Source organism: Uloborus diversus, chromosome 4 (assembly GCF_026930045.1).
Source record: "Uloborus diversus isolate 005 chromosome 4, Udiv.v.3.1, whole genome shotgun sequence".
Taxonomy (NCBI): domain Eukaryota; kingdom Metazoa; phylum Arthropoda; class Arachnida; order Araneae; family Uloboridae; genus Uloborus; species Uloborus diversus.
Window position 1 is genome coordinate 90,541,129 of NC_072734.1, and position 13,609 is coordinate 90,554,737.

General features: G+C 32.8%; 1 protein-coding gene across 1 annotated transcript in view; it reads left to right on the forward strand.

The window, feature by feature from the left end:
* Window positions 1-852: 852 nt before the first annotated feature.
* Window positions 853-13,609, forward strand: part of LOC129220703 (zinc finger protein ush-like) — a 219,777-nt gene continuing 207,020 nt past the window's right edge. Inside the window, exon 1 of the mRNA XM_054855132.1 lies at window positions 853-913. Within this exon, the coding sequence (XP_054711107.1) occupies window positions 874-913 (40 nt within the window). The 5' untranslated portion in view covers window positions 853-873. The remainder of the gene's footprint in view (window positions 914-13,609) is intronic.

Sequence of the window (13,609 nt, forward strand, 5' to 3'; positions counted from 1 at the left end):
AAAATAAGAAATAGCAAAATTTTGTTCTTAAAATCGATTACTTGCGATTCTTTTCAGTCAAAGAACAATTACTGTACTATGTTTCAACAATGTTCAATTTTTTCTTGCTTATTTACGATAAAAATATTACTTAATTTTTTATAAGAATGTCTTCGTTTGTGCCTCGTTATGACATTTGAGAAAATACAATACAATAAGAGCATACATTTTCACACATCAGGTATTTTTTTTAACTTTTTTTTTGAGGTTAACATTTTGGAATGTCCCCCTCCCCCCACCCTCGTTTTCAGCGCTGAGCTCCAGTACCTTCAATAATTATCAAAATCCATTGAAGGGAAGCAATGCATTAATTTAAAATAAATATTATTTAAATATATTTTGTTTACACACACAGCAAGTCATTTATCTCATATTTATTGAAATATTACACGAAGTACTTTAGAACTCCAGTCATCGGGCAATTATGCTTCAGCGACCTACCAATGCTGATCTGAATTTGGCGCCTTTTTACGAAACGGAAACAATAGATGCATCGCTGCTAAATTACCCGCGCGAAATTTGGCGACGAACGCGCTCCACCTCAGAAGTTCTCTTCTTCCGCGGCAACCCTACATCGAAAAAGGGGCTGAACCAGAGTACGCCGGAGAAGCAAAGAAACGACGAAATGCAATGGACGTATGGAGCAGCCGTCGCTGCTATACTAAAACAGTGATACTTGCGTTCAAATACTTCATCAGTATTCTCTACAGCCTTTGACTGTCAATTTGATCAAAGACTGCATCAATCAAGGATCATCTAGTCCGAGGCGCTACACACGTCTTTGTATTAACAGTGGGAAAATATTTTTTCCCGCTGAAATAAAAACTGCTCTACATGTCCAGGAGAAAGCAGTCGAACCCAAAACCTCTAAAACGTGAGTGTTCTATTGTTTTCTATGTTTAAAAATTCAATCAAAAATTGATTCGCTAATTTTATTCATCGTGTTGAAGTTTTCTCAGCGGTTTTCACAGCGGGAGGTTACCGTGAGAGACAACGCCGCTTCACTGCGGTGAGTTGACGGCATGGTTTCGACAACCATCACGGTAGGGATGATCCTTTCTAAGATTATTCCAAGTTCGGTCTGAACGTAATTATTCTCAGAATAGGGCAAAAGTTTGTTTCAGAGTAGGAAAATTAAAACTCTATGGGTCAGATCCTCTTTTTGTGCGTAAAACTGATCATGTTTTGATGAAAGAAAAGCATGTCAACATATTTGCCGGTGTAAATATTGGGAAACATCTTTTCACTTGCGCGACTTATATCTCATTTCTATCTGCTTCGTTCGTCTTGTCTTTTTGAAATATGCTTTCTCTTCGATATTCGGAGCTGGTTCTAACGGCAGGGTACAACCGTTGGTTTGTTTAATTAAGTAATTCATTCGTAACTTGTTGATGTTTTAAATAAAAGTCAATAGCGCTTGAATCGATTGTTGATTTTTTTTTTTTTTTTAAGTTTAAATTTTTCAAAGTCCTAAATTTGTTTCTCGAAAAAAAAATCGTTTACGGTGCAGAATAACCAAGTTGTTCTACCACTATTTTCAACCAAAAAACGCAGATATTCTTCTTTTGTAGATTACTATTGAAGGATCGTTTAGATTGATGTAATATTAATTCAAACTCTTTAGAAGTAAACATTTTGTTCCCCATTTTTAATTAAAAGTTCTAAAAATCGATATTATGATTCATCATACTCATTATTTAATAGCCGTTACATTAAAAATGCACTTCCATCCGTATTTAAGTTACCTAAGAAAATAATAATAACAGTACTTATAAATTAAATGTTTGAAATCAGACTTCTTTTTGTGTAAAGATTGTTTTTGAAAATGCATAAAATAAGTGATTTTTGGGAACAGCGTCAAGATTTTTCATTGTAACTAACTTGTTATACATTAATAATATTTTAAATTATGATTTATTAGAATAATTGTAAATTGTAAACTGAGCCGACAAGGTGATATTAGTAAAACAATCAAAATATAACATTTGATGTAAAAAAAAATGATTGTTAATTTTGTTCAATGAATATCTTTTGAATTACTTCACCATCCTCTGGCACTCTGGCACGGATGTTACAAGATCAGAGTAATTATGTAGAAATGATCGCCCATGATTGGGATTTAACTCACATGAGAGTTGACGTGAGCTCAGCTTCTACATGTTTTGATTTAAATGAATTTTTACATATTGGACGGAATTCATGCTATGTACCCATGAAAATAAATTACAGGAGTGGGGGAGAAGGAAGACCTGTTGGTCCGGGCCCGAGCCTAAAGGGGGCCTGAGATTTTTTAAATGAGGGATGAAACATATGTAGGGACGTAGGGGTGAACAATATGGAGGGAGGCCCGTAAAACGCATTTGTGACGGGCTCCAAAATTTCTGTGCACGCCCCTGGCTACGTGGTTACAAGGGACCCATTTGTCAATGCAAAGTTAAGGGGGCTATGGATGGTACTTCTGTCAGATGACTTTTCATCCACAAGCTCACTTATTTTGCATAGAAAAAGGAACTTTTTGTGACCCCGAAACATATGCCTGCAATAATCTGAAAATTTGGGCATTTTTACTTTGTTTTTTTTTTTTTTTAATATTTTGCTGCATACATGTGTCTCTGAAATCAACGATTTCGCTTCTTCAGTGCAGGAAAACTGATTCTTCTCTCGCATACATGTTATGTTAATATTTTAGGTGAAAGGATTAAGTTTAATGCACAGTATGAAATAGAAACGGTATTTTCACAGCGAAAAGAAGCTTCAACGATAAGTGGTGTCAAATAAATTCGCTGATTCTTATTGCAATTGAATTAATTGAACGCTTTATGTATTGTGTTTTTATTAATCTTGGGAGATTATCTTTCTACTACAGTACAAATGTGGAATAATTGAGGAACATAATGTTGAGAAGTTAAAGATATTTTTAAGAAATTGATTGATTGGACTTAAAAGTAAACACAGTGTGGGATTCTTCAGGCAAATTTCAAAACAAGACGCCTTGCCGATAGTTTTGAAAGTGAATCAGCCGAACGTTTTTATAGAAGTATGTGATGGAAAGATTTGTACGACACGTGAGGCTGAAATTTGTGTACATATGGATAGATAACCTGGCGAATAAACCATTAAATAGTTTTAGCATTAAATTTCAAAAGGCAGATTATCAATAATTCAGACTGTAAACTAGCTAACTCTATGATAGATAACTTCACAGGAAATAATAAAAACATATTAAGTTCATACTACATGGTGCAATTAGACACTGCCCATATATAAATGACGTCGCACTTTTTTCAAGAAATTTGCCCCCCCCCCCCAACCCTCTTCCGTCACGAAGGTCACACATCACCTCACCCCCTCCCTCCCCTGGTCACACGTAACTCTGCTCTTCATAGGCATATTTTCACAAACGTGTGTAAAAAAACGTCTCTTATTACCCTTTCCCTCCCCTTGAAACAAACTATCACAATTTCACAACCCCCCTTCAAAGAGTGACATCAATTGTGGATGATCTCTTAGCGGGTTTTAAGGGCAACGAATTTTTCTGTTTTTAAACAACATTTGACGTTACTCGGTTTTTCTACTGATGCAAGTTGAAATAATGACCAAGTAATTATATATATATATATATATATATATATATATATATATATATATATATATATATATATATATATATATATATATATATATATAACTTTTGACAATATGTGGAGTAGGTTGGTTCCGGCAGTCTAAAAGCCATCGATGTGCTGGTAAACTTATTGAGATGGCGAGTTATTTGCAATGTTATCATTTTTGAAACGAAACGATCTGAAAGTTTTTATAAGCAAAAAATGTGCGCATCTTAATGCCAAAGAGACTTAAATTTTTATTTTGGAATACTTAAATATTTTAGCTGACATCCTTTTGCATTCAAATATCTGAGCTCATATTTCAGTGATTATTAAAATGATAAATAGGTTTGCAAATAAATAATGCTGTTATTTCAGAAACATAGAGAGTTGAAATTAGACTTTCTTTTTAAAAAAATGATAATGTGTATGATTTTTTAACTTTAAGGGTTTTTTTTTTAATGTATTGAGATGGTAATTCTTTTCTCTGATGCTTTTCCTTCGTTCTTATTTGCTCTTTTTAAAATTGCAACACTGTTTAATATTAAAAGTTTCCTTAATGGATCTTCTCCAATATCGATAAGACTCCAATACATAGAAATATTTGAATCCGATGGAATGAGAAACTAAACATTTACTTTATTTATTATCTATATGCATGAGTATTTGTGTGTTAGTATTTGCGTTTACGTGTATATTCCTTATGTAAATCCACACAGTTTACGCCTGATCTTTGCCAAATTTGGACCTGTGGTATTTTTATATCCAGGAATTAACATAGTAAAAATAACCAAAAAATTTTATGAATCGTTAAAGTCTTTAAAAAAAACTGCATATGTGCAGAAGTTTCTTCAAAGGATTTATTATAATTTGAAAGCTTAAAATAATTACTCCAAATTAAAAGAAATTGAAACGATCTAGCTCTAACCATTTCTAACAATCAAAGAGCTTGTGAAACGGTTCCAAAACTAAAAAAATAAATCTAATCTAATCAATTAATAGTATTATGGCAATGTGTAATCTTTTAATCTAATTAAAACACTTTACTTACTTATTTTAACTCTTACTTTACTTTTGATGATTTGCTCGTGGAAGGAGAGAGACAATACTAATGTTTTAACGCCTATGCAGACAGAAATCACCGCTTAATTGTTATTAACTACCGGTCGGCTTAATATTTAAAGATTTGATTCCATCATTCCTTAGTGCCGACAGAGGGGTGTTGTTGTTAGGCGTTGGGCTCTTACGCCCAAAGACGCAGGTTCGAACCCGATTACCAGTCAGTGGATTTTCAAGGTGCAGAAACTCGACAGCGTCCACGTGTATAATTTTGCAAAGTGTTAAAGGTCCCCCCCCCCCCCCCGAGTATTCGTTTCGCTCTGAGTACTCTTGGAAAAAATAATTTCTAGTGCATCTTCGTATGGAAGACAGTCCGGGTGCTACCCCTTGTGGTGGGGACACTGGGTGTCAAAATTCTCACAGTAAAGGCGTCCGAAAGGGATACCCTATGAAAGATCGGATGAATCGTTTTGAGTCTGCAAAAGGTAAAAGCCTCTAAAACAGCTCCATTAGAGAGAAGCATTCCGTTGTTATTTAAATACCATACAACTTGTGTAGTTTATAAAATAAAATCCATTTTATCGTTTAACTGTGGCTTGAAAACTTGGACAAAACTACAAATTATAATAACTTGTAGGGGCGCGTAAAATTTCTTAAAATAAATATTTTCAATATATATTTTTCATATTAAATATTTTCAAATACTTATTATTCAAATGCTACATTTGTTTACTAGGAATATAACTAGTATATTTTTTATTATTACACTGGTTACTGTACTTTCAAACATAATATTTTAACACCTGCATCGACTTGATTAAAACAAGGCCATTACGTTAATTTAAGACATGTTTTTTCTTTCAGGTAGTCTCAAAATGAAACTTACCCTTTTTCAAATTAAGCGCAGGTCAAACAATAATGTGTATTTACAATAACAAAAGTGATCGAGTACGTGCCTCTAAAAGCATTTCGAAATTCACCGCTGTGTTTCACCCTCTTGTGGTTCAATTCTTGTGTTTCTATTCCATGTGAAAGTCAACCATAAGTTTTATCAGACTGACCGGTGAATGAACAAGCTCTAGTACCGAGCAACGGGCTTTGTCTCGTATACATTTCTGGAAAAAAAAAAAAAAAAAAACGATTAGAAAAGGCTATTTGTGTTAACAGGTTGCCGGACTTCATTCATTTGATTGGTGTACTTTTTTGTCATTTCAACCCCCCCCCCCCAAAAAAAACAGGTCCCAAGCAGAGTCAAACAGAGGCCATGTCTGCCTATTTGGAAATTAGGGGCCTGTCCCTTGAGGGGGCCCTGCTAGGAATCGGAGAAATAAACTTTAGCAAGTTTTAGGGGTGAAGGGGGCCCAATCTGGCTCTCGGGGGCCCTGAACGCAGGAGCGGAAAAAGTTCTCCCAATTAAAAAAATCTATATTTCATTCAAGTAAAAGGTTTTTTGCTATCATGTATCAAATGCAACTGATTTTAACGAGGTAATGAATTTTTAAAACTGAAATTACGCTTAAAGAATCATTCTCTGGTCGGTCTAACTTCTAACATTCAACAACTTCTAACAACTCTTTTTTTTACATATTACGCTGATATTTCTAAGGTACTGAAATGTACTTATTGCAAGTCAGAACCATGTGAAAGAGGTTAGCCAACTGCAAAATAATTTTGCATCTCAGTACAAACTCCTTGGCAATTGACCAAGTCAAACATAAATGTTTTAAGTAACTTAAGCAACTATGTTTAAAAGTGAGTTTGTCAAGGTAAAGAAAAAAATTGTAAAATAATTTTTATTCGTGGTGAAGTCGTAACCTGTAAATACAACTCTAACACAAGAAAACAATTATAATTGGTTGTTGCGTATCAGAAGCTGTTAAAAATAAACTAGGTAAACAATAGAGTTGCATTTTTTAAAGGAAATATTTTTAATTAAAAAACTCATGTAAACGTAATAACTTCATATAATGTGCTTGATGAATATCTGATATGCGATCAAATAGGCTAGTCAAACTAAAAAGTTAAATACTTTGAATTTACTGTGGTAAGCGTCCATGTCCATTTAATTATATACCTCAAATAACCAACTGTTATATACTTATCGTTTGTCAAGAACGTGTCAAAATCATTGAGCACAGGAAACTTTAACCCATTCACGTGACCTTAGGGCAAAGATACCCATCTTTTTGGGTTACCGATTAATAAGTAAATGGGGCAATGTAGTTCTGATGAAACGAGTAATTAATCAGCTGCCTGAGCATATGTTCCAAGAAATCCATTTTCTTTTCCATTCCGACAAATAAATTTTTGTTTTCTCTTTCATGTCAACAATTAAACAGTTATTTATTTCGGCACCGTTGTGATGCTGATCTGATCTGCCGACGAGATTAATCGTTTTGTGTTGATTTTATTCTATTGTGTTTCAGCGTAATCGATACATTTACGTTTTGTATGGCGTTTTTCATTCCTAAAATTAGTTAAAAATATATATAATTACTAATTCTAATACATTATTTTGACTGCTAAAGAAAGTAATTTTGATGAAGACTGAGGTTTCTTTTGTCGATTTCATAACTTCCACAAGAGCGTCAACTTACTAGAGAAAACTACTTTCTCACGGATTCACTGTAATTGTAAGAATCTTTTAAGAAAGAGCATCTCCTCCTTTGCAAAAATACATTTTGATATATGTTAAGTAGAACGTATGCTATGAGTACTTTATGCAAAGTTTATGAAAAAGAAAGGTTTTTAAAATGCAATTTAAAGAAAAAAAAGCGCTAATACGTTCTCTGATGACATACATTTGTATTTTATTTTGAGTCTGCAGTAGTTTGTATTTCAAAGATTAGTCGGTTAAAAAATACAATATGTCTAAGTTTGTCCTAATTGTGGGGGTCGAGTGTAGAACATATCTTTTGTAGTTCAATTAGAAATTTAGCTGCAAATTGTCATTCCCAAACACTTTTCACTACTACACGCACACAGCCGATGGCCCTGAAGACTGCATGTAGAATTTGACCATCAAATTGAGACACCCTCCCTGAACACAGGGGTGCCCACCTGGGGGGGGGGATCATGGCGCAGACTGCGCCATTTAAATTTTAGGGGGGGGGATGTTCTGAGAGGTATTTTTTAAATTTTTGGAGGGTTCTTGCTTTTTTTTGGGGGGGAGGGTCTTTACGATTATTAGGGGGAGGTGCTCCCTTGTTTTTAGGGGGAAAGCACACCTTCTGTACAGACGCGTAACTAGGATTTCGTTTCGGAGGGGGTCCAATGGGGTTGTTTCCATCAGTCAAAAGTACTACTTTTGGTCACTAAAATCGATTGAATAAGCAAAAACATAAATAAATAAATAAATAAAAATAACATGGAGCCCCAAAAAAAATTACTTTCCTAACAGTTGTTTTTTGTTTAATTTGTTTAAATGTGCCATTTTGGAAATTAGACGTGGTCTTTATGACGACACAAGTGATGCACTTCGCGCGCTACTCCATTAGTGAACTAAATATTAACGCTTTGCTGACATCAGTGAATGGCATTTCATCACTTGTGTCATGTGCAGAAGCGTAAAAAAATGAATTTCAATATGTGCATCGTTTAAAGTAATTGTTAAAAAATATTAAATTTTGTCAAATTATTTTAAAAATGTCTAAATCCTAGCATGCTTTTTTCAGAAAAAAAAAACTTTTAAAATTTCAGAAACAACCCAATTGTATGTAAAGTTTTAAAAATAAAGTTTTTAATTTAGGACCCTTGCTTTTTATTTTATTCATAAATAATATTTGTTATATTTTTCAATATTGGTGGGGACTAATCGTTTGTTCGCTGATGCTTTAAAGCCATTTAGAAACATTCGCACTATCTCTGACGCTACCCTTTTACAGATTGATTTAGATAAACTGCACCGGTGCTGCATGGTGAATAGGCTTTATTTAAATATTAGTAAATGCAGTGTTTTGAGTTACAGTCGCAGATCGGAGCCATTCTTGCCTCTTTATAAAAATTGACCAACAGTGTTTATCGCGTCTCTGACTTTGCTACGGATTTGGGCATCACTTTCAATACTAACCTTGATTTTACGCAACATATTAACAACGTTTTTTTCAAGGGCATATAAGGTTCTGGGTTTTTTTTAAACGCAAGACTAAAGATTTTTCTAATGAGCAAGCGCTTAAAACGCTTTATTTTTGTCTTATGCGCTCCAAACTCGAGTACTGCATTCTTATTTGAAATCCCTATTACAATAATAAATCTAAAACTCTTGAGCAGGTTCAATCCAAATTTGTTTATTACTTATGTTACAGAACTAATAACCAAAATTTTTTAAACTTATTCTTACTCTCATTTATGCAACATTTATAATGTTTCCACTCTTAAATCACGCCGTGAACTTTTGTGGCTTCTTTTTTTTCTGCAAGGTTCTACATAATTTAATTGATTGCTCATATATTGTCAATTCGATACAACTTACTGTCCCAAGTAGGACTTTTAGGAGTCATTCTTATTTTTAAAATATTTTTACCAGACGGAACTATGTTAATAATTTTTGTTTTTTTAAATTTTACAAACTTTTTAACATTCATTGTCATGATTTAGATATTTTTAACTTTTCATTTTACAATTTTCAAGTCTTTATGTTTTAATATTTTAAATGTATAGTTTGTTTTAATTGCTTTTTTTATATTGTTGCTACTGTAGCTGGATTCTTTCTGTAGTGTGCAATGCATTTTAATAAATAAATAAATAATAAAGAAATAAATAAAAATGGGGAGAAACCTAAGTCAGTACCTGATATCCTCAAATCCAGTTTTGTTCAAATCATCTTATTAACTAATAGATCTGGTTTTTAAAACATTTGAATCCCAACCCTCTTTTTACATAGACTAGTAAAACCATGCTTTGGCATTGAAGTTGCTTCGTATCAGCAACTACACTGCAAGTGTATTTTGTCGTATCATATATAAATTTTTTGTTAAAATATTACATTTTATATGAAAAATGTATGTTTTTAAATTTGATTTTTGCAGTATTATACAAAGAGTAAGAAATATGTATAATTGTGTCAGTGGCGATACAAGGGGAGGGTCATGGGGTCATGATTTCCTCCTAAACCGTCGACAATATTTTCCGTTCATATTGTGTTCAAACACTGTATGAATAAAATGTAAACGTTTTCAGTTGTCCTTTTCAATTAATTAAATATTTCTAAAAGTGAATTTTTGAAATTTCTTCCTTCATTGCTTATGAAATTAATTTGCAATGTTTATGCCTCTTAGGAGCCCTATTCGTGACTTATTTCGTGCTTTTTATTGACACTGAAGCAGTTTAAGAAAGTTTTCGTGCCAAAACTGTAGGTTTGTTTGGGGTTGAGAAGAAATTCATTTGCATGACTCCCCCCTCCCTCTAAAATGGTATTCTGTGTATCCGCCTCTGAATGGTATCGTATTCGAGTTTTTTCATACTATCGATTCGACCTAGGAATTTGTGTGCGAAAAATTGACGTTTTCCAATTTTAAATTTACTTACTCATTTCGGAGTGAGTCCAGACCATAGAAATCTCCACTTGGATACGCCACTGGTCCTGAACACTTGTGTGCATAGCAAACAATGGTGAAACATATGCATTTTTCAATTTGACAATTTTCAGATCTGACCGTTGTTCAAATCAAATCATTTAATACGCTTAGTGACAAAAGCCTCGAAAATTGCAAAAAGTTAAATGTCTGAATATTTACAAAATCTAAAACAACTTTGTTTCTCTATTTATTTCCACAGAACTCTCAGATATTACATACCTGTGTTTTTATTATTTTTCACATTTAATTGGGATTTTTAGCAAAGCTATGTACCCCTGTGAAAGATTACTATTATCGTATTCGTATTTACTTACACTAGTCATCTCCCTAAGTTAAATGAATCTTTTGGTTTCATAAAATATACGTTTCACAGCATATAACTACTATATTACTTTTAATAGTGATGAATATACTAATTATTGACTTTTTTTAAAACAATTTACCACTACAGAAAACAAAAATCTCTTTACTCCAGAAAGTTTGCCGTGCCTGTCCTATTTATATTAAAGCCATTCCCTAGATAAAAAGACATTCTGTCCCGCATTTGACGGCTATTATTTCATTTTAAAATAGTAATTTTAAAAAGTAACGGACGAAATTTTTTGTTTAAGAAATTACACATAATTTTACGATTTGTTTAAGCAACAAAATTTTGTTCGTTACTTTTTTAAGTAATTATTTTTAATGAAATACATTAACTGTCACGTGCAGGTAAAAAGTCCGTTTTTCCGTGAAATGCCCCTCCCCTTATTTATATTCGTTTTGAAAGATATGCATTACCGTTGCATAGGTAATTTTCAGAATAAAAAAATTGTAATTCCTAACCTTTTTCAAAAGGAATTTAATCTAGTTCAAATTCATTGCTTTCATTTAAATCGCACTTAGCGAAATCCTAACGTATTTGTTGTGTATAAAGATGAAAATAATGTTTGATTACTCAGTATGTGGGGGAGGAGTTTAAATCGTTTTATTTTGTCGGATTTCAGTTATTAAAATATTTTAAAATGTTATTTTTATTAGCATTAATTTAAATATTAATTTAATGATTTTGTTTATATTTTTAGGCACTTAATTACTTGGCTATTTTGCTACCAAAAAGTACAATATATAATTATCTTTATTTAAAATTAATAACTAAATATTGAAAACACATGATGCATCTAGAAAAAGTTTAAAATGTCAACAACCTAACTGGGCGTCGGACGTATATATAAATGCTAAAATTTGTATACGTTATTTTACATCCTTTCGTCAAAAACTATTTTCTTTTATGGATAGCAAAATTTATTAACCTAGGCTGGCCAAGTGGTCATCACAAGCGCTCGTAATAAATATATGTATTTAAATATTAATATAAAGTTATGATTAAGTACAAAATAGTTGTACTTAGTCGCTATCAATATGTTAGATTTACACTTCCAGAAATTTTCAGAAGAATGTATTGTTTTAATAAGCACATGGAAATGAAAATTATTTTAAAAAATCATAAAAGATATTTTAAGCAAAAGCACTTAAATTAATGTTGGGTTGTTCTAAACGGATTCATTAAGTTTCGCCATTAGCCTTCATCTAAGCCTCTCACTATTTAGAAATTCTATGTAATTCCCATAAAGCAATTGAAGGGGGGGGGGGCTTTTTAAAATTTAATGTTAAATCTGATTTAAATCGCGGTATCTTATGATGAGTTTCACTCTTTTTATATTGATCTCATGTAAAAGTTAAGAGAAAAAAAAATCCTGCAAATGTTGGGAAATTTTTTGTGCTATTTAAATAACTCCATGGTTTGCGGATGATTTTCATCCTGGAGATCGCATCTGCATGCTTTAATAAAAGGGTTTCTTCTTTTACCCTAGAAGCACATGCATTAAAAATGTTAAAGTATTTGCATAATTTTAAATATTTATATAGTTAACGTTTTGAGTTTCTGAACATAGGCTTAAAGAGAGAAATTTGTGTAACGAATAGCGTGTAAGGAATAGTAATGAAAAGTTTTTAAAGGTACAGATTTGCAAAAAAAAAAAAAAAACCTTAAGGATACGTGTTCCGGAGCTTAAAGGAACCCCTTTTTTGATTCAGAAGTATCTGAGCCGGGGGGGGGGGGGGTTGAGCTGCACGCAAGAAGGAGAGATACTACTCAGATGCAAAAGCATCAATAGCATCTAGATCCTACAATCTCCCTATACTTTCCCTAGCTCCCGGGTTTAGGGCGAGTGAATGAAAAAAATTCCTCTATCATCACTTCAAAAAATAGATAAAGAGCATTCATTATCATGAAGTGCGCAGAAGGCATGAAGCAATTGGTCAATTCTTTTCCACCATAGTCAAGAGGCAGCTTTTATGAACTAATTTTGTATAATGTGAACATTAAATAATTGAACACTAATGTATTTAAAACCACTAGTTTCAACAAATTAAAAAAAAAAAATCACTTAGTACTTTGAGTCAAAAAAATAGCCACTACTTCAGAAAAGTGGCTACAGTTGAAATTGTGGCAAACAGCAATTGAGGCAGTGAGAAGCAGAGGGATGTAAGTGGCAAAATTAAAAATTTGGAAGTAACCAGTACACATGTTAGGTGAAGCTCTGCTCAATTTTGGGGTAAGAGATGGTACTAGTAGCCCTGGTAGTTAATGCTATACAGTATGATTTAGAAAAAAAAATAATGAAAGCCTACCTGGTGGCTATAATCTTTAAACGAGTTTTACTTAAAAATTGAAAATGTCCACTTCATCCCTTTGCTTCTCGCTGCCTCAATTGGCAAGTAAAACATTTATGCAGCTCTTCCTTTATCTCAAAGCATTGTTTTTTCTTTAAAAAAAAGCTAAATTAAGAATTCATTACTATCAGGAGCTACAACCAAACCGTTGTAAACATTTTCTGTTGTCCAAGATATGGTGTTTTGAGAAATTTAGCTAAAAAAAGAAATGAAGAATTAAGCTTAGTTTTGAAAAGGAAATGAAGCGAAATTCTTATGAATCTAATCTCGCGAAAATGAGTTGTCAAAAATGCTCTACACGGTTTATCATCAGAGTTCTTTTCCAACTTCCCGCGGAAGTATCGGAAATCTTACTTATAATCTTACTTCACCCCGGTACTGGTTCAAGTAAAGCCAACAGAGAGGCGATTACTCCTTCACAATAATCAACACTGACCATATGTTTCCGCCTGATTTCGACTCTGTTTATCTACAAATCAGATCGAAGGGCATTCGTTTTTTCCCTTCATTATTTTCTTTTAAAAAGTATCAATTTTCAAAATCTATTCTGCTCATAAACTCATAAAGGAGGGAAAAATATCTGAGGACTATTTACTTGAAAGTTTTCTTTAAAAT